Source organism: Vicugna pacos, chromosome 22 (assembly GCF_048564905.1).
Source record: "Vicugna pacos chromosome 22, VicPac4, whole genome shotgun sequence".
NCBI lineage: Eukaryota > Metazoa > Chordata > Mammalia > Artiodactyla > Camelidae > Vicugna > Vicugna pacos.
Genome location: NC_133008.1, coordinates 21,893,925 through 21,915,688, shown reverse-complemented (window position 1 = coordinate 21,915,688; position 21,764 = coordinate 21,893,925). Strand labels below are relative to the sequence as shown.

The 21,764-nt window shown below is 49.4% G+C and overlaps 1 protein-coding gene across 4 annotated transcripts in view; it reads right to left on the bottom strand.

The window, feature by feature from the left end:
- The window catches only part of UNC13A (unc-13 homolog A), a 58,751-nt gene that overhangs the window by 25,554 nt on the left and 11,433 nt on the right, over positions 1 to 21,764 (bottom strand). For 3 of the 4 annotated variants that reach the window (XM_072946972.1, XM_072946974.1, XM_072946973.1), the window contains exons 4-16: positions 21,128 to 21,245; positions 19,334 to 19,457; positions 18,559 to 18,632; positions 17,650 to 17,704; positions 15,702 to 15,737; positions 12,500 to 12,707; positions 7,326 to 7,868; positions 6,708 to 6,816; positions 4,920 to 4,966; positions 2,780 to 2,858; positions 2,050 to 2,121; positions 1,539 to 1,758; positions 763 to 990 (exon numbers count right to left, since the gene is read on the bottom strand). In XM_072946972.1, the coding sequence (XP_072803073.1) occupies positions 763 to 990; positions 1,539 to 1,758; positions 2,050 to 2,121; positions 2,780 to 2,858; positions 4,920 to 4,966; positions 6,708 to 6,816; positions 7,326 to 7,868; positions 12,500 to 12,707; positions 15,702 to 15,737; positions 17,650 to 17,704; positions 18,559 to 18,632; positions 19,334 to 19,457; positions 21,128 to 21,245 (1,913 nt within the window). Of the gene's footprint in view, positions 1 to 762; positions 991 to 1,538; positions 1,759 to 2,049; positions 2,122 to 2,610; positions 2,617 to 2,779; positions 2,859 to 4,919; positions 4,967 to 6,707; positions 6,817 to 7,325; positions 7,869 to 12,499; positions 12,708 to 15,701; positions 15,738 to 17,649; positions 17,705 to 18,558; positions 18,633 to 19,333; positions 19,458 to 21,127; positions 21,246 to 21,764 lie in introns of all 4 variants that reach the window. The other variant, XM_072946975.1, reaches the window with a different exon arrangement.

Sequence of the window (21,764 nt, the reverse complement as noted above, 5' to 3'; positions counted from 1 at the left end):
ACACCTTGGACAAGACTGAGGGCTTGGTTCTAGCCACAGGAGCCTGAGGGCACACCCACTGGGCTGGCTAGAGTTACCACCTAGGGAACCCTCATCTGGTGAAGAATACAAAGGTGCCCCAGGGTCATCCCTAGGGTGGGACACTCTCAAGTGTGTGCTCTACACTGTCCCCTAAGGTCCCCAGCAGGATTGAGCCCCCAGTTGCCCAGGGTGTAACCTGCTCACTGGCCTCCTCTGCAAGGCTCTTTCCCTCTCTGCTCCCAAATGCATGTCTCTTCCTCCCAGGGGGGGCTTCCTGGGACCACTTCTGGGTACCTATCTGCCCTGAAATCTGCATCTTGGGGTCTGTTTTCAGGGAAATCTCAGTGAGGATGAGGAATGGATAAACACCACAAAGCCCCGGCCCCTTGGTAGGATCTCTCTTCCCTGGGAGCTTGGTTTTGTTCCCCAGTGGTCCCAAGTGTCCACTGCATAGGCTGCTAGGTGGCACCCAGGGGTCACCTCCCAGATAAACCATAATGCCCTCAACTCCTCTTCTTGGGATCTGGTTCTGGGGGCTACCAACCAAGGTGCACCCAGACAGTTTCATGCACACACGTTTGGAGGCATATATACCCACTAATGCATATATACGTAGACACGGGAAAGACACAGATACAATCAAATATGCTCAGCAAAAAGAAGGAAGGCTCGTGGGAGGGAGCACAGGAGACTGAGAAGGGACCCCATGGCCACTCCCGTCCCTGCCCCCCATGGCCTCACCAGTGATGCTGATCTTGGCCGACCACTTGGACGTGCCATCCAGCACGCTTTGCTTGACCGCCTTCATCTGCTGCGTGTGCGCCGTCTTGGTCACTGCGAAGATCTCCTGGATGAGCTCGAAGATCTCGGGCTTGTTGCGCTCCCGGATCTTCATGCGGTCCTTGAGCACCATGATGATGTTCTGTGTTCGGTCCTCCGCCCCATGCTTGGAGCTCTTCTCCGCCGCCCCTGCCGACGCAGACAGCTGTCACTGTCCAGAGAGAGCTCCCTCCCAGGATCGATAACCCTGATTCCCATTCCAGGGCTTCCTCATCTGCTGCCAGGGCCACAGGCACTTTAAGTCGTGGGGGTTCTGATGAATCATGCCCCCAAAGCTAGAGCTGCCAGAGCTCCTGCATGTTCTCTGAATCCTCTCCCTACTAGGCCTTTCCCACCCCATGTCCGAGTGAGTTCCTCTGCCCCTCACTGAGCCCCTTCTTTCTCCTAGACCCTCCCCTTCTCTGACTCCTCTCCCCAACTTGAGCCCCCTCTCTCTTCAGAGCTAACCCTAATCCATTTTCCTCCGGGGAAACCACAGCCTCCCGTTAAGCCCGTCCCTTGCACAGTTTAGCTCCTCCCTGAATCCCGCCCCACCTTTCTAGGACCCCCTCACATCTCCTTTGCCCACCGGCTCCTGGAGTCCTGTTCCATCGCCCGGCCCCCTGTCCCTGCCCCGCCCCCTACCTATTTACAGTCCCGCCCCTCCGTCTCCGCTGCAGCTTGTGTCCCAGACTCACGCTGCAGGCAGTCTGCATTGAGCAGGTCCTGGCACTTCTCGTGGCACTTGACCCCGCACTCGGTACAGCGCATGCCCTGCCGCGCGATGCCCCACAGCAGCCCCTCACACTCGTAACAGTAGGTGGGTGTGGTGGCCGTCCACACCTCGAAGTTGTGCGGCGTTGTGCATGAGATGGGGTAGATTAAGGCTTGCAGGGTCTTCTTGTAAACGTGGTTTTTCTGCAGGAAGGGAGGGCATGCGGCATGGGCATAGGGCCCTAACCTGGGGCACTGGCTTGCCTCCCGTACCCACTCCCCACCTCTTGTTGAGTATGATAAAGTCCCAGTCCCTCCCCCTCCCCCACAGTTAGAATCCACCTGTTCCTGTGCACAGACTGTGCCCTCTGAATGCAGCCTTATCGAATTCTGGAAAGCGAGGAGTGCCTGTCTCTGTGACACCCTTCTTCCCTTCCTCCAGGAGCCTCCAACCCAGCCCACCCCCTAACCTGGGGAAGGGGAGGCCCCACGCACCAGCTCTTCGTTGTTCAAAGTGCTGGATGCCAAGGCCGAGGTGATGCCCGCTTTTCTGGACTGGACCAGGGACTGGGGCAGGGAAGTCACCAAGGAGTCACGGGGGGTTGATTGACACCCAGGGAATTATCACCATGAGCAGAATCCACAGGCATGGTTTGGTTTGAGGCCGCCAGTCACGGATTCAAGCCACAGCCACAAATAGGAAAGAGGTCACAGCAGCAGGAGCAGAATCAGCAAAAAGATGAGAAGTGATAGAGGCTCCAGGTTAGAAGAGACCCTGGAAGGTGAGCAGCCCCACCCCTCTGACTCACTCATCTCCCTCCACTGTGGACGAGACTGGAGAGCTGCACTTGGCCATGGTCACCAGGCACAGAGCAAAACCATCCACCACACCATGGACCAAGGTGGGGAATCACCTGCTCTGTTCCTTACCCATGAACTGTAAGACATGACAAGGTTCCCTCCCCAGAACCCATGGGCTGGGGACCAGTTGGAAGCTCCCAGTGGAGGGGTGGAGTCTGGGGAGGAGATTCAGGGGCTCGGGTCTCCATCACTCACCATGGCCTGAAGCGTCCATGCAGCACGCAGGGTAGAAATCAGATCACATTAGTTCCAGAGAATCTCTTGCTAGCCCCCAACCCCAGGTCTGCCATGGGCAATTGTACAGGTTGAACACTGCAGGTGGCAAGCCTACTCTGCTGGGAAGGGGAAAGGCACAGGTGCTCACCAGGTCGCTCACAAGTGGGATAGGCTTCCTCTTGCGAATGTCTGGCATGCTGTCAATGATGATGAGACCACCACCAGGGCTGCAAGACACACAGAGGGATGTCAAGGGTCCAGGGAATTTCCTCTTCCTCCAACAGACATCACCCAAGGCCTGGGCAGGACACTTGATCTCCCCAGGTATTAAAGATTGAATTCTGTCTCCCCAAAAGATACACTGAAGTCCTAACCCCTTAGTACATCAGAATATGACCTCATTTGGAAACAGGGTAATTGCAGATGTAATTCGTTAAGATGAGATCATCTTAGAATATGGTGGGCTCCGTGTCTTTATAAGAGACACACAGGGAGAAGACAGCAGTGTGACAATGGAGACAGATTGGAGTGACTCAGAAACTAAGGAATACCAAGGATGGCCATCAACTATCAGAGCTAGGAAGGTAAGGAAAGATTCTCCCCTACACGTGTCAGGGGGTGTGGCTCTGCCAACATCTTGGTTTTGGAATTCTGGCCTCCAAGTACTATGAGAGGGTACATTTCTGTTGTTTTAAGCCCCCTTTTGTGGTAGTTTGTTATGGAAGCCCTAAGAATTGAAGACACTGGACCTCAACTTCCTCATCTGGGAAATGGGGCAATAATATGCAGTTGCCCACATTGAATGAAAATTTGAATGAAGGCAAATCTAAATAATATACTAAAATATCAATGAAACGTTTCTCAATGCTCACAACTGGAGATATATCTGTATATTTAAAGTCTATCCTAGGAGGAGTGATTTCAAAGCCTATGGAAAGGAGGGAAGTGGAAATTGTATTTGTGCTATTGCCTTCTGGCAGCTTTTCCGGAGCTGGAGAATTGGAATAAGGGCTGTGGCAGATGTAGTAGTGACCTGTCCAAATTCGCCTTACTGAGAGATGCACTAGTCCCAGAGAGGGTTCAGGTGTGGCTCCTCTCCAGAAAGTTCCCATTGGCCAATGAGAATGATGCCTGGCAGCTGATGACTCTGGACAAGCCCTGGATGCTATTCACGATCCAGTGTGACCCACAGGATCAGGCAGGAGCTTGGTGACTGCTGAACTACATCTCTGCTTGGCAGCTTCCCCTGCGTGGCCTTGCCTGCCTCATAGGTTTCTCCTGAGAGCGCTTCCTGCATAAATCGTGTGCACAGGAGGCCCCCATCTCAGATCCCGCTTCCAGGGCTCCCTACCCAGGACATTTGCCCATCTGGGAGTCACAGAGCCTGTCCCTGCCTCTGTTTGCAAAGGATGTACAAAGGAAGGCAGTCACTCTCTGGCTGCTATTTAAAACAGTAGTGTAATTTAAAAATATCTTTCACTGGGGAGAGGGTATATTTCAGCATGCATGAGGTCCTGCGTTCATTTCCCAGTACCCCCGTTAAAAAACAACAACAAACTAATTGCCTCCCCCACCAAAAGAAACATATGTGTATATATATCCTTTACATCCTCTAACCTCATCATCCAAATCTTGAAAATCAGTAACTCAAGTTAGTTATGACAAAATGTGCCATGTAAGACCAGCGATTAATGTTAATGAAAATGCCAGCAACTGTAGCAATAATCTGGGAAAATTTTTAAAATCTTTTTTTGTTGTTGGTTTCTTATTTTGGAGGGGGTAAGTAATTAGGTTTATGTATGTATGCATGTATGTGTTTAATGGAAGTACTGGGGATTGAACCCAGGACCTCGTGCATGCTAAGCACATGCTCTGTGACTGGGCTATACCCTCCCCACCTCCATCCCCCAGGAAATTTAATAGCAGAATAGAAGCAAAAAATTCACTTCAGGATTGCAGATATATTGCACAGGAAATGGGTTTCTCCTTTATCTTACATTTATTTCTAGGGGGAAGTGGTCTTGAATTATACAAGTGGCTTCATCTGTAAAAGAAGGGCAGGGGACCCCCCCATGTAAGGATTCAATATGTCACTGTCGTTGGCTCCTGCCCATTATAAGTGCCTTATGACAGTGGACAGTGGCTACATTATTTCACCTGTGTACAATCTGTCTCCTGTCAAAATGGAACCTCTCTCTGCCTTGGCTGGGCTGAGGCTAGGTTGCAAACCATCCTTGGGCTCTGGGTTCAAAACTTTCTCCCCTTCCCCTCCAAGATCTGTTACTCACCCGCCTTTGAACCACAAGGATTTGGACATCTCTCCTTCTCCCCGGGCCTGCAGGACAGACAGACAGACAGATATCGTCAGTGTGGCTGCCCCTTCCCAGGGCAGCACAGGCGCTGTACTACTGTCTCCGCTTTAGGCTGGGAGTCGGGAGGCCTGGGTCCTAGTCCTCACTGTGTGTCCTTAGAAAGCTCACTGGCTTTCTCTGGGCCTCAGTTTTTCCATCTGTAAAATGAGAAGAGAGGATATACTCTCTGCCACCAACCTCTGTGGACTTTGGTTTCTTTGTCTGTCAAACCTGGGGATTTGTTAGCATCATCTCCAACAAGAGCTCATGCTTTACTGTTCCAAGAGTCTTAGGGGCTGGCTCAATACTCATAAGATCCTAGTATTCTCTAAACTACATCCCTGCCATACCTGCTTATCTGATCTCATGTCCCAGGGCCTTTGCCTGAGCTGTGCCACCTATTTTTATGCTCTCCCACCTTCTGCTCCCGACCAGCCTCCATCTGTCATTCAAGTCTCAGTGTAGACCCAGAGTCAACACGCCCCACTATGCAATGAAAGGATGGCATAGAGGGACTGGGTCAGGGAGAAGGGTCTGGCACTCCCTTCTGAAATATTGTTGAAATATTTTGAAAATTACTTCACCTGAAGTGTCACCTTCTCCAGTGAGTTTTTCTGATTGCCTTGGATTAGTTTTAAGTCTCTTCTATGAAACCCAGAGATCCTACTTGTGTTTATTTTTCTTGTCACGTCACTAGTTCTATTAAAAGGGTAGCTACTTTTTTTTCACTTAATTTGTTGACTTGGTGAAAGGTAGTCAACAGATTTTCACTGTGTATTCTTTTCTACTGTTTGAATTTAGAACCATGAGAATATATTGCTTAGTCAAAAAAATTCTATTGTACAACTGATAAGCAATTTGATTTGAAACTTCTGTGGCTCTGATAATTGGTGATCTAAAACTTTGGCAGTCTGTTTAGGATGTCCTCCTGCCAGCCTCACCCAGTTTGGAAGGTCACTCTGGTTAATAACACTGCTTGGTCCCCAGCCCAGAGCAGGCTGAATGAATGAAGGAGTAAATGAATGGCCTCATTCCTGTTGTCCATCTTAAGTCATCCTGACCCTGACATTAATTCTATTTTTCACCTGATTCTTTCTCTAATACTGACCAGATCTCAGACCTTTCCCCAACCCAACACTGACACCCAGTGTAACCCCAGTCACTGACCTCTTCCCCTAACACCAGTTCTAACCCTGACCCTGATCTTTGACTGCTGCCCTAACCCTGACCTATATTCCTACCCCTAACCTCCATCCCTATCCATGAACTTGGCCCCTGAACTTAGCCAAAGGCATGACCTCAGCTAATTTCAGCTCCAGATTCCAGTTAACCTCTCTTCCTTCCCCACTTAGAAATCCCAGGCTGGCCTGGGGGAGGTTGGGCTGGGCGTTGGTGGAGCCTGCTGGTTGCAGGGGAGAGCAGGTAGACGTGGGTGGGGCTAAGGAAAGGCTGTGGAACTGGTTGGTGTGGGCAGAGCCATTAAAGAACCAGGATGTATGGAGGCACATGCACAGTGGTGGGTTGGATGGGGAAGTGGGCGTGGCCCGGCAGCCCATGGGCATGGCATGGGGCTGGTATGGGCAGGGCCAAGCAAAGGACCAGAGCGGGTTGGGCCATGGAAAGAGTGGGGAAATGGGCATGGCCAGTCTGGGCGTGAGTGTGAGTGGGGCATGGAGTGTTGGCCCTGGCAAGGCTGGGGATGAGCTGACTGCTGCTTTCACTCACCTCCTGCAGCTGCAGCCGCACTTTGTTGAAGGCTCGCAGCCAGTTGGCCTTGGCCCTAGACATGGAGTCCTGACCCTCCTGGCCTTCCTCATCCTCTCGTGGCCTGAAACTGAGGCAAGGGGTTTCATGAGGCTCCAGGGTAGGCACCCCCAGACCCTCCACTCTCCAAGTGATGCCGGGCTCTCCATGGCCTCCCTGGCTCTTTGGAGACACAACAACCCACCTGTGCCCCCTCTGACCAGCCTCAGTAACCCTACCCCCTTCCCACATGCTCATCACCTTTCTGACAGTTTTGGATCCCCAAGGCCCTTTGCCACATTCCTGGCCCCTCTGCAACTTTGTAATCTTATTTGTGCAGGGTTTTTCTGATGCTTTTGTGACCTCTCCAACCCGGGCAAGCCCTCTGGCCCCCAACAACCACTAAGACTCCTTCATGATCCTACTTGACCCCTCTGACCCCACTGAGTCCCTTCTGACCTTCTAGACCCATCATGATACCTTCAATAAACCCATAACCCTGTGACAATCTGCCCCCACCCACAGGTCTACACTGACCCCATCACCATGGTACCACTGACCCTATGACCTTGTGATGGCCCCTCAGACCCTTCCCGTTACCTCTCCTCATTCTTGGGGGGCTCAGGCTTGGGCTCCTGCTCAACTGCAGGAACCTCCTCAGGTGTGGCTGGTTCAGGGGCTGCCTTGGCCACGTCAGGGGCCATGGCAGACACGGCTGGGGCCTTGTCCTCCTTCTCGGGGGCAGCGGGTGGGAGGCTCATACGCTTAAAGTCCTTGGGCTCAGCCACGGCCACCTCCTGGCGCTCAGTATAGCCACGGATGTCGTCGGGCACCTCCTCTTCCTCCTCTAGCTCTTCCTCATCCTCAGGCAGCTCCTCTTCCTCCTCCTCCAGAAAGTCCTCCAAGTCCTCATCCAGCTCCTCATCCAGCTCCTCATCTAGCTCATCCTCATCCTGGTCCCAGCGAGGCGAGTCCTTGTGGTAGCTGACTGAGCTATGGCAGGAGTGGTAGGAGTCCCGGTCCCGCTCATCCTCCAGCTCGGAGCCCTGCAGGCTCTGTTCATCTGGGTCGAAGTCCTCGCTCAGCTGCGAGCTGCCCTGGCTCAGCTCCCCTGAGGAGGCATAGCGGCTGCTGCCTGTGGGGCTGCAGGGACAGGTGGGGGTTCAGGGACTGGGGCAGAGAGTGGCTGCCCTTCCCAGCTCTGGTCACACAGGTTCCATCACCCAGTCATTCCTTGCATTGATCATTCCCTAGCTTCCCAGCATTAGTGGAGCACCTCTGTGCTCCGGGGAAACACAGTCCTGAACCAAAGAGACAAAAATCCCTGTTCTTGAGGCATTCACTGTCTGGGGGACAGGCAATAAAACCAGAGTGATGATATTAGCGATCGTTGGTGACCTATTGTGAGCCACTCCTACCCATGCACTGTAGAGGCTGCAAGTGCTTCACCCATGTGTTGGGGACACTGAATCAGTGGCCTTGCCAAAGCCCCCTGAGAGACCTTGTGCTCCTAAAGCTTGAACATAGCTGTGCCTGGCTCTTCATGTCACCCCCCCCCCTAAACCTGGTCCTCCCACTGCAGAGCCCACTGCTGAGTACTTTCCATTCACCAGGGACCTGGGCCTCCTTACCTCCACTCCTTGACCCAACCTCCACTCACAGCTGATCCTGTGGTGGGTCCCCTCAGCTCCACCTCGAAAATGTCTGCAAAATGCATCCTTTTCCTTGCACCCTAGGCCCCACCCTAGTCCAGGCTCTGACACCTCCACTAGATGCTGCCCCCACGTCCACTCCTGTCCTTGACAGTCCCCATTTCCCATGGAAGCCACAAAGAGGTTCATTCGCATCATAAACTAATCACTTGCCTGCCCTGTTTCAAACCCTACCGCAGCCCCCTTGAAATAAAGCCACGCCTTGCACCCCACAGTGGCCCAAACCCTCCAATGTCCCCACCCCCATCTCCCTCCATCCTTCCTTATCTCCCCCTGCCCCAGCCATATCTGCCTCCTACCTGTCCCAGCACCCTAAATTGTGCCCACCTCCGGGCCTTTGCACCGGCTGTGCCCTCTGCCAGGAACATCCTTCCTCGCCAACTTTAGCTGGAACAATCCTTTGGTGCCCACTGAAATAGCACTTCTTTGAGAGAGTCTCCCCTACTCAGGCCAGGTCAGCCCACTCCACCCCCAGTATAGGCTCCTTATATGCACCCTGGATCACACTCGACATGACCGGGAAGAAATACCTGTCTCTGTCTGAGGGCAGGCAGCTTGACAGGGGTCACCGGTCGCCCTCCTTCTACCACTCATTCAGTCACTCAATAAACAGCATTCCTGGTCTTAAACTCTCTGACTGGGACCTTCTTCCCTGGCCAGCCTCTGGGATGCTGTAGGAATCAAGCAGAGGTTTCTCCCTCTGGTCCTTATTTGCCAAGTTACATGCGTGGTTGATTGCTTTTTAGTGCCCATCCTTGCAGGCATCAGGGATGGGGGAATTAGCAGTTGTTATTGAGCTGGAAAGGACTCCAAGCTTCCTCTGCCAGTGAATACCCACGAAGTCCACCCCAGCACATTCTGCGCTCCCAAGTGAGACTGGGGCCCCCACATCGGCCTGGATGTGTCCACTTGTGACCTCAGGCATCATGTAAACTGCCCAGGCAGTGACAGGGTGGGACCTGGTAGTCACCAACACTCCTCTCACCGCAGCTCTGACATTCAGGGTCCAACACAGCTCTGACCCCAGATGCCTCTCCTGGATGCCACGGCCCCAAGTAAGCCACCAAGGGCCTCCCTGCATGATCTGGCCCTGTCCACCTCTCCAGCCTTTAGTCGAGCTGTTTTCTTTGCCTGGAATGCCTCTCCTTAGACTCCTCATTTATCCTTCAAGGGCTGGCTCCCGGGCACCTTCTTCCAGGAAGCCCTCTATGCCCTTCCCCACCACCAGGTTATCAAGCCATGTCCCTCCCTCTAGCCAAGCACTGACCTGCGGGATGGAATGTCTGTGTCCCACTCTGTCTCCCCAGCCTCTGGGCGCCCAGCATCATCCAGCACTGGGCAGCAAGGTCAGAGTGGCCTGGGAGGGTGGCTTAAGAGACTCTTAGAGAGACTCAGGCAGCTTCTGCCTCCGCATCCCCTCCCACCCTGTGACCTGTTCATGGTGAGAATGGAGGGGGCTCCTTCTTTTTCACTCTCTCACTCCATCCCAGGAATGCTTACAATAAACAGAATCCTCCCAGGACAAACAGACACACCCAAGACTAGAGAAGGACAAGAAGTGGCCACGCACACAGGGCGGGATCCCAACCCGGGACCAGCTAGTGCACACCCTGCTCTGAGACCCAGGCAATTCGCTCCCACTCTTTGAGCCTCAGTTTCCCTATCTGTAAAGTCGGCCCTCTTCTGCTTTTTCCCCCGAGAAAAGACTTTTTTCTATCTTCCAAAAGACTTAATATTTTATTCATATTTGATATTGATATCTGACTCTTCTTTCAGTTGTTTCCAAAGTGTTGAAACTTGATTCCAATAATTGCTTAAGTCTGAGCCAGCCCGAATGTGCCTAATGAACCAGGCTCTACAAATTGTAGTGGTTGCAAAAATGGTAGGAGGAGCTGTTAGGGAGGTAGGATTGCTTCTGAAGCTATTTTGAATCAGGAAGTCATGAAGATAAATGGAAAGGGACCTAGTGCTTTATTTTCAGGACAGCTCAAGCACGAAGGATTTGAATGAGGAATGCCAGAGCAAATCCAGGGTAAGCTTAATTCTACTCCCACCTATGCCACTAAATGTTTTACCTTGACTACATCATTTCATTTCCTTGGACCTAAAAAATAAAGAGGTTAGACTAAATGTTCACTCCTTTTTAAAAAAATTGAAGTATAGTCAGTTACAATGTGTCCATTTCTAGTGTACAGCATAATGTTTCTGTCATACATGTGTGTATGTTTCATATGTACATATATTCATTTTCATATTCTTTTTCATATCTTTTTCAAGATATTGAACATAGTTCCCTGTGCTGTACAGAAGAAACTTGTTGTTTATCTCTCTTATATATAGTAGTTAGCATCTGCAAATCTTGAACAACCAATTCCCCAGAGAAGACATACAAATGGCCAATAGGCCCATGAAAAAATGTTCAATATAGCTAACTGCTCACTCTTTTTAAAAAAGTTCCTTCTAACACATTCTGTCTATAAACTATCCAAGCTTTCTATAGGAAAACTCAAAATAAAAGTTGTTCAAATATCTGCAAAAAATATTGTAGTGGATGATGCCCATGAGTGGATAGGAAGCTTACAAAGGTTTTCTTCAGATTATGTTTTACCCAAACTCTCTACTGCATTGTGCAATGGAACTTCCAGCAAATGAAGATGTTTTCTGCCCCTGCTATTGAACATGGTAGCCACTAGCCACATGTGCATGACCCTTGAGCACTTGAAAATTGTCCAGTATGACAGAAGGACAGAAATTTTATTTTGTTTATTTTAACTTACTGAAATTTAACTTTAAAAAGCCATGTGTGGCTATCATGTTGGACAGCACAGCTCTGAAAGCTCCATTTACCTCGATGGTACAAAGATAGACAATGCAAGATTTGTTTTCTTACCGTGCTACAAATAAATTGGTTTTGATTTTCTCCAAGCCTCAGCCATGATATGAATACTTGTTTCCATGACTAACCTCTTTGTCAAGAGGCAGAGAAAGTCTGCAGTTCAAGAGCCTGAATAGCTATGGTTAATAACTGGGGTATTAACTGGGAATTCAGGATTTGCAGATACTACTATATATAAAATAGAAAAACAGCAAGGCCCTACTATATAGCACAGGGAACTATATTCAATATCTTATAATAGCCTATAATGAAAATGAATATGAAAAGGAATTATATATATATATGTATATATATCTGAATCACTATGCTGTACACCAGAAATTAACACAACATTGTGAACTGACCATAATTCAATTAAAAAATTTAAAAAAAGAATTATCAGTACTTAAAAAAATAACTGGGGTTTGCCCCTGAATTTTTGTTTTCTGTTTGTTTTGGGGTGGAGGTAATTAGATTTATTTATTTACTTATTTATTTTAATGGGGATTGAACCCAGGACCTTGTGCATGTTAAGCACATGCTCTGCCACTGAGCTATACCTTCCACCTGCCCTTGAAGTTTTGAATGTGAGGTAATGTGGGGGTGGTTCTGAGATGTTGCTGAGAGTACAGAGGATGGATGGTCTCCTTGGTCGATGTCCTGGCTGCAAGATGGGAACATCACCTTTGTCCAGCTGTGGGATCTTGAGCTAACTTTGTGGGCACCCAGGTGCCTTTTTTTTCGGGCTGAGAAGCAGTATGGGATTATGGCTGTGGAGATGGACTCAGAAGTCTTCTTCACAGGCTCAGCCACTTACTAACTCTGTGACCTCAGGAAAATCACTTCATCTCTCTGCCTCATTTTCCTTATCTACAAAGCCATCGGGAGATGAAGAGGTAAATTCTCACCTCGTAAGACTGTGGAAGGAATAAGTGAATTACTTGGAACTCATTAGAATACCCAGCACATAGTAAGTGCTCAATTAACCATCATTATTTTTCTTGCTTATAGACTGGATATAGCAGGACCAGGATCTGGAAAGCACAGATGCTGCTTTCCTAGACCCACTTTCCTCCACCCCCAGCTTCCTCCAGCCCTATACTCCTCTCTCCACTCCAGAGATACACACACACATGCATGCATGCAGACACACACACCACACAGATCCTCTACTCCACAGTGACTACCTGAGGGCCCGCGGTTCAGAGAACTCCTCATAACTGTGTATGGAGTCACTGTAGGATTCCCGGGAACCCAGGGGTGGTGGGCGGACAGAATATTGGTGGACTGAGGCATTGGGCTGGGATGTAGTATAATAGGGTGGCGGGATGCTGTTGCTTGTCTCACTGCGGTAGTCACTGTCACGATCATCTACTGCACTGTCAGGGTCATCATCTGGAAGAGAAAAGAGGTGAGAGGATAGAGTGAGGAGGGGAGGGAGAGAGACAGCACAAAATGGAAGCCAATACAGTCCCTCAGACTTAGAGTTCTTCACTGGCTGCTAACCCAAGAAGAGGAATCTACCAGAATGAATGAAAGATCTTGGGTCATGTTAATAGAGGAATAGGCTTTAGAATTAGGGATGTGACAACCCACTTTTCTATATGTGGCTCAAACTGGACCTAGAGTCTGAGGTCCAGGGTTGGTCCTACAATGTGAGAAAGACAGGGACAAACTGGAAGGTGCCTTTCAGCTCAAGTGTGAGAATGGACTTTGCTAAAGTCCAGGCTCTGAAAACAATATGAGTTTTTCCATCAGGCAATGAGCTTCCCATAACAAGAGTCACACAAACACTCAAGGGGAAGTTGGAGGGAGATCAGGAAGACACGGTAGAGTATTAATGCCCATTAACCTTCAGAGATTTCTTGATATACAAGGATAGGGACCCCAGACCTGAGCTCACATGCATAGGAACAAGGAAGGGGCTCTGACAAAGTGCTGTCAGCCTCAAAAAGACTAGATTCTTAGGTTGACAAGACCACCACGTGCCCAGAATCTATCGGTCAAATGGAACAAGTTCAGGTTGCCAAACTTCAAGTGTTTAATAAGAATTACAGGATATTTTAGTTTGGCTTGTTTTCCTTAGTAAATGGAAAATAGGTTTTCTTTCTTAGTGAAAAGAAAACAGTCTCAGAGGATGCTAGATTGTGGCGGGAACAGGAGAGACTCAATTTATTTAGAAAGCAACAGTTGAGTTGAAAAAAAGTGGGGCTGCCCCCTCCCCTAAATTAACCCCCTGCTTGGGGGCCCCATGGTATGCTCAGCTGTGGTATCAATTTACTGGTGATTTTAAACACCAGCGGGGTGGCTTGTACTTTTTTAATGTCTTTAAGTATTTTTGCTCATTTCCCAGATTTTTTCCCTTTATTATTTTAATTTTTTCATTTTTTAAAATTTATTTTTTAGTGGGGACGTAATTAGGTTTACTTACTTATTTTTAGAGGAGGTACTGGGGATTGAACCCAGGACCTTGCGTATGCTAAGCATGCGCTCTATCACTTGAGCTACACCAACCCCCCTTAACTTTCTCATTCTTTCCCCACTGATAGAGTCTATTTCTCTATATTCCAAAACAGGTTGACCTTTTTTTTACTGTGGCAAACTGTGGAAAAATTGATTTCATACTTCTTGTAGAACTAGCTATTTGATTCATTCCCTACATTATTTTGCCTTCCGCAAAACCTTAAATTTATTTTTAGCCAGCAAACCCTGCCTCACCAAGGTAACTCTGGCTTCCTGGCTTCTCATTTGACTTGGGCCACCGTGACCTGCAATACGACCTGTCCCTGCCATACGACCACCATCTGATGTGCTGCGTCCTGTGAGCATCAGCAGAAGTAGATGTGAGTTTCCACAACTTTGATTTATGCACCAAGGTGTACCTGTGATATCATAGAGCCCTGAGTTGGGGGGTCTGCAACTTGGGACAACTTGTGAATGTCACCCAATTACTCCTCCAACCAACCTGTTTTCTTCGCATTATCTGGGCTTACAGTCTACCCACTTGCCCTTGACTGGGCTGAGATGTTTCCAGCCAAATCATGTGTTCACTAAATTATTTTTTTCCAACAAATTATCTGTTTTTTAAGGGGCAAATTGCTTTCTCTTGGGTTCTTTCTGTTTTTGTCCAGACTCTGCTCTTTACCAAATGGTTTTTGACCAAATTGCCTGCTTCTCTGGATAAGGCATTTTTCAGCTACTTTTGGTTGACAAAATGGTCTGCTTTTGACCCAGTTGTCTTTGTTCTACTTGACCCAATTATCAGCCTTTTCTAAACTGGTTTTAACAAAAAATGATTTTTTTCATTGTATTGTTTGTTTGTGGTAGACTGTTGTTACCAAGCCTTCTTGTCTGCCAAATGCCTATTTTGGCTAAATTGGTTTCTGATCAACTCGTTTTTGACAGATTGATTTGGATCAAAGTACAGTTGACCCTTGAATGATGCAAAGGTTAGAGACGCCAATGCAGTTGAAAATCCATGTGTGACATTTTACAATCAATCCTCTGTATCCACAATTCTGCATCCATGGATTCAACCAAACAGGGATGGTGTAGTCCTGTTGCAATATTTATTGAAAAAAATCCACATATAAGTTCAAGTTCGTGTTATTCAAAGGGCAACTGTATTTGTAAACAGTTTTGCTGATCCTGGAGGGAGGGTTGGGTGGAGCTGGTCCATCAGGATATGGGGATGGGGTGGAGAGGCCCCCAGTTGGTTGAGTAGAGAATAGGAGGTAAATTCATGCTCAGAGTTGACAAGTGGATTTCTCTGAAAGAGGCAGTACATGGGGGAAAGGGAGCTATTCCTTAGGGAGAAAAATGGCCATCCAATTTGGGAGTGGTAGCTTGTTTCCTTCCCCTAAGGGTAAATTGGAGGAAGATGTGGAGGAAGGGAGATTTGGGAGCTGAGATCTTGAGTGATATCTGCTGGGGTCCCTGCTCAGCTGCTCTCTCTGAGACCCTCTCCCCTCCCACCCATCAGCCTCTGAATGACATTAGGGTTCCTTTTCAGGTGAAGGAGGAAGATGGGGAGACAAAAAGAGGAAGGAGTCACAGGAGAGGAGATGAGGTTATACATGGGGAGCAAGGGGGAGGGGAAGTCACAGTGCCCAGTTGGAGACAGGCAGGTCTCCAGTCTAAATGCCCACTCCTCCCAGCTGAATCCCTCCACCTCAGGGGTGGTGCCCACTCCCCACCAGACAGTAGGACCCTCAAGACAGAGGTTAATGATTAGGGGGCAGGATGGCACCAAAAGGATCTTGCCAGTCCTCTGGCCCCAATGTGCCAGCCACAGGCTCCCCGCTTCCCTGAGCAGTGCAGTGGGGGCCTCAGGGTCGCCAAGGTGCCCACCTCCCCATGGCCTCCCAGAACATCAAGCTGAGTACTTACTCTGCTGCTCACCCCAGCCAAAATAATTCCAGTTGCCTACAAAGAGAAGGGGCAGAGATAATAAAAGGCAGCAGGCAGAGGGGGAGGCATGGGGTGCTTCCCCATCCTCCTCATTCTCCCCGTCTCCTCCTCCCACCCCAGGACCCCATCCCCTTCTGTCCTGAGTATCTTCCCTGAGCATCACTTTAGCCACTGACTTTTGTCATGCCTTCACTGAATACCTTGGGAGGAAGGCGGGATCTCCCCATTTTTTGACAAGGCCACAGGTTCAGCCAGGAAGTAACAAAGAGGGATTCCAACCCAGGGTTTTCCAACTCTGAAGTCTGGGGTCAGGATTTGCCATTCCTTCCTTCCCCCATATCCCAGATAATAAAAGAAACATTGAACTGGAAATCCTCAACTTTGAAACACCCCTTGTTGGGTGAGTTTTTATTTTTAATCATTCTTCTCATTTTCGAGGTGAAGAAACAGGGTCAGAGAGGTAGAATGAACAGCCTCAAGTCACACAGCCTGAGCATCAGGACCAGGGAGAGCACCACATCTTCGAACCTCATCCCCAGCACCAGGGAGCTCAGAAAAACAACTGGACCAAAACTCAGATTCCTCTTGGCTGCCTCCTTGGTGAAATGGGGGTGATGACACATCCCCCAGAGGACTCGGAAGTAAATGCTGGGTAGTAGGTTTCCATTCTCCAATTGAACCCACCTCTTACTTCAGTCCCCCTGCCCAGGTGCTCTTTGTCATCTGCTCCTGCCCCTTAGTTTGCCTGCCCCTGCCCCACCACAATCCTTCAATGACCCCATTCACCAGAGAGAGGGGTTGTTAATTTCTTCAGAGCAATGATGACCGCTCCCCAGGCAGGGAAGTCAAGGGATTTTCTCAATATCACACCCCAAGTTAGTGTAAGAATAGGGTTCCTCCAACTGCAGTCTCCACCCTCTCCTTCCACCTTCATTATCGCAATCCTGGGCATATAGGGGAGGGCGGACGACGGATACAGGGGAGACTGTGAGAGAGGAGGAAAGGAGGATGGGGAAGCAGATGGCAAAGGGGAAAGAGGTTGAGGAGTAGGGTGGGAGCAAAGTATCACGGGTGGGATTTTTGCCCTGAGACTTTATGATTTTTACTCCCTTCCTACTTCAGAGGACTCAGACAGCACTTTTAAGGGAACGACATCTTCTAGGCCTGTGGAGACCTGGTGGGGATGCATCTGAGTGTCCACAGGCCAAAGAAGATAAACACTTTTGAAAACTCCAGCCTTGATGGAGAGGCAGTATGCAGCGGAACATGATAATCACCTTCATTGATAGGTGCAGTGCAGTGGAAAGACAAGCAAACTTAGAGTCCCTCAGACCTGAGCTCAAATACTGGCTCTGTCTCCTGCCAGGTGTGTGGCCTTGGCAAGTCACTTCTCCTCTTGGGCCTCAGTTTCCTTATCCAAGAAAATGAGTAAATGAAATAGTCTTTGTTCATTATACATGTGCCTATTATATATGTGTTGACCTGATTGTCTGTCTGCACCGTCTGACTGTGGGCTGCCCAGGGTGGGGTCTGTGTTGGCCTCATGAGAGTTTATTGAATGAGTTATAGGTACTTATCCAGGATCTGACGAATGAAATTGAAGAATCTTCAAAGTGTTTTTCAAAGACTCTAACATTCCTGGATCCTTCTAGAAAGGAGTGGGGGTGCCTATCAGATGCCCCAGTTTCAAAGAGAGGGATTCTAAGGATCAGAGAGGGACACTGGCATGCCTGTGGCCACATAGCAAGGCAGGACTCAAACCCAAGTGCCAGATCCCTTCTTTTTTCCACTAAGTTGTGAGCAGATACTGTGCACTCTTAGGACCCATATCTCTAGAGGGGAGTAACACATTATACAGGACAGTCATGGGGTAGGAGAGGGATGAGAGTTTCAGATGATGCCCAGGAAGGAATTGAGATGTACTTACAACACTGGTTGCTGGGGACAGGAAGAGGCTTGTCTTGTTCATCTTGGAATGAATACTGAAGGGGAGGGCAGAAGAGAAGGTTTGTCTCAGGGGATCAGGATGGTTCTCTGTTCTGTTTCATCCTGACTTCCCCCACCTCCTAAATCCTCTCTCTCTGTAGGAGAAGGATACAGATGTCCACAGAGAAAGAAAGAGGGAGAGAAAGACACATACACAGGGACATTGAGCAACAGAAAAAAAGAAAAAGAGACACAGATGAGGAAAAAAAAAACAGAAAGAAGGGAGAGAGAGAGGAGAGAGAGAGAGAGAACACTGAGGCAGGGAGCTGAAGAAAGAAGATATGAGCTGAGGTTGGACAAAAATTATTAACATGTGAGTGTTGTTGCCCCTTTGCTTTCTGCCTCCCACTCAAGAGTATTCCAGGCTTGCTTGCTATTTCTTCCCTGAAGACTGTCTTCTGGGCCACATTGGGTCTTTGAACCGTGAGAAGACAGAGCACAGAAGAAGAAGTGGGGGGCATGGAAGAACAGAGGTACAGGGGCCAGGGCTGCTGTGAGGGGAGGAGAACTTTAAGAAATCTGAAAGTGTGACTCGAGGAGTTGAGGGGTGTGGGCAGAAAGGGGGTGTAAGAACTGTTATGGAGCCTCCATATCTCCTTGAGAGTATTTGGTAAATGCAGATCTTGAGTCAACTGAAATCATCATGTCCTTGGTGGACCATATATATGTTCCTTGATGCCATCATTGGTTCGAGATTGGACCACGTGGGTCACTGATTTAGTCAGGTTACAAAGAGTTAGAGACACAGACATAGGGAAAGACAAGCGGAGAGAGAAGCAGAGACAGAGAGTGGAGGACATAGGGAGACAAAGAGACAGAGGAAGAAAAGAGCCCCCACGCCAACACTCACCTCATCCTGGTCCCTCATGGCATTCAGCTGCTCCAGCTTCTTGGCCCAGTAGCGTGCCTCCTCCTCGGGGATGTCTGCAAACAGAGCCCTGGCTGTGAGTCTGGAAGCCCCTTCCTGACTCTCAGCCTCCATCCAGTGTATCCTGCAGGCCCATGGGGCTGCTCTCCAGTGGGTGGAGGGAGAGGAAGGGAGGACAAGATGGCACCCCTGATGCCCCACCACGCAGCCCAGAGTGGCCTTGGGAATGGATGGAGAATAGGAGAGAAGTTGCATCCTAGTATTACAAGGGTGAGGAAGCCATGGATTCTTGGAAGGATAATGTGGAAGATCCAAGCTGCTCCCAGGAAAGGTGGAGAGGTTTCTCTGTGTCTCTCCTTTTGTTTATTTCTACATCTCTCTCTCTCTTTCTCTCTCCTCTCTCTCAGTCTCTCTCTCTTTCTGTCTCTCTGTCTCTCTCTGCCTCTATCTGTCTCTCCTCCTATCCTCAGCTTACTCTTCAGCCTAAGATCACACCAAAGACCAGCCAGGATTGCTTAGACCTGAGCTCCATAGGTTGAAAAGCCCTTACAGGCCGTTGGTGTCCTGCAGGAGCTGGAGTGCACGCTGCACGTGACAGGCACACATCTCTGCTGACTTGCTATAACCCAGGAGACTCTCCTCTGGGGAGGAGGAAACTCATCCTCAGAATGAAGTGTTTTCTGGACCCACCTAGGCCCGGCTATTCTCCTGGGGTTGAGTGAGGTTCCTTCCCCACCATCCCCCACCCCACACTCACCTAAGGGCAGCTCAAAGCGGGTGTCAAGGAGGATGCGGTGGAAGGTTGGGTCCTTAGTGCCACAGATCTCACTGTCTGCCATGATGACCTGAGAGTCCAGGGTCAGCCACTCTCCAGGGCCCTCCTGCAGTGTGGGTGGGATAACAGGGGTTAGGGTCACAGGTAAGACAACGTGGATCACGTATTTGGTGCGCACTGGCCAGCAGACCTCCTACTGTCACCAAGATGTCTCCCTCACCCCATCTCAATCTTATCCCAAGAGCAAGGATCGTGTCCTCTCTTTACAGGTGAGGAAACTGAGACTCAGAGAAGGAAGGTCACAGTTCAGGGCAATATGGTGGTTCTAAGGAACTCAGGGGTAAGAACCCAGATAGAGGGACCTGCAGAGTCAGATAGGGGCGGTCCCAGCCTTGCACAGCACCCATCATCTCTAAAGAGGGGTTATGGGGCCCTAACTTCAGATAAAAGACCTGATCTTCCCACCATCCAGAGAGGAAACTCCTGAATGAATGAACCAGTTCCCCTTGGTTCAGGGAAATGAACCCTTGAGCATGTGGGGTCCACTCTAAACCTCAGTTTCTTCATCTCTCAAATGAAAATAGTGTTCTGCAGAATCTGCTTTCTGCAGCCCTAGGGGAAGGCTGGCAGGGGTTGGGGTAGTAGCTCAGGGTCCCTTGCATTGGTCACAGTTGTCCTAGGTGACCAGCCTTCCTCATACATTGTTGGGGGTCACTGAGGAAATTTTGGATCATCTATAAGGCTTCCTTTTGGACTCACTTGCCTGGACTATTGCACCCTTTTCCTCCCTCTCCATTTATTCATTAGAAAATGAACCCTCCCTGGTGCCTGCTCTATGCCTGGTCTACATTGGGTAATGCCTGAGGAGCCCACAGTCATAGCAGACAGAGCCTGACACAGATAGTCCCAGACCCATGAAATCAGGGCCAGGCCAGTGGAAGGGAGGAGAGCTGAGAGATTCAGGGGGAAGTTAGGGAGGGCTTCCTGGAGGAGAGGGGATGAGAGCTGGGCTTTAGGGTGATGGAAAGGAGGACACTTGAAACCCAGGGAACAGCCTATGTGAAAGTTCAGAGGCCATCTTTGGGACCTGTGAGGTATATAGGTTGTGAATTAGGGGGAAATAAGTCTGGCAAAGTGGGTCAGTGCCATCTGGAAGGCCTCCCAAGGGAGATGGGCAGGGAGGGTAGGACAGGATCCTAGGGGCCAAGCGGAGAGTGTGAGACTTAAGGCCAGGAGGAGAGGGAAGAGGCCAAGATTATTGTCTAGTACCTTCCTTAGAACTGGAGTAACCTCTGTGATGCCCATCTAGGCACAAAGTGCTATCTATGCAGAATATCCTCTCTCCTCTCTTTCATAGGAACACATTTCTAGCTGGGCCCAGGGCTGTGCAGCTTAAAACTACATTTCCAAGACTCCCTTGCAGGTAGGTGGGGCTACATGACAGTTCTGGCCAATGACATGTGAATAAAGTGCCTTGGGTAGCTTCCAGTTTGGGTCCTTCATTAGAAGGGCCAACCCCCTCCTTTGTTACCTTTCCCTCCCCTGACTTGAATGCAGATATAATGGTAATCCTTGAGTAGAGTTCTTGGGCCATGAGGTAGAAGCCACGTGGGGAGAAAGGCAGAGCAACAAGATGGAAGGAGTTTAGACCCTGGTGACTGGAGCTGCCACATAGGAACATCGTCATTTGAAGGAGATAGATGTCCATCTTATTTGGGCCACTGGCCCCTGGTCCCTTCCCAGGCACTCCTACCCAACCCTCAGCCCACTACTTACTTCATTGGACTGGCGGATGGTCCGCAGGGGGATCCACACTGTGCCCACCATCGTGTCCCAGATGAGACCCTTGTTCCACACTTCCACTGTCAGCCCCAAATCCAGGCGGTTAATCTCACTGTGGAAAGAGGTAACGAAGGCTCAGAAAAGTCAGTTCACTTACCTTGGGACACACAAGAACTGGAGTGCGAATCCAAGCCTCGGTGAGTCCTAGCCAGGAAGGTAACACAGTGGTTCTTGTTTTACAGATGGGAAACTGAGGCCAGAGGGCTTAGTTACATGCTCAGGATATCATAGCAGAATGTTTTCCAAGCTGGGAAGGAAGTGGATAGTTACCACATTTCTCCTGTACCCCCAATTCATCTGACTTTTCCTCTAGTCCTCAGACCCTGAGAATGTTGGCTAAGTGAGGAGGCTCAAACATCCTCCATGGCTCCCTATTACCCCAAGATTAGGATATTCAGGTGCTTCCATCCTTCCCAAAGTCATCTCTATTCAATCATATGAAGACGCCCTTGAGCAAATGAATGATTTCACCTCTAAGCCCTTTCCCTGCAGGTCCCACCCTGGAAATATGCAGACTTGGGGGAAAATCTTGGGGGATGTCCAATCCACTGAGTCTATCAATTGACCAAAG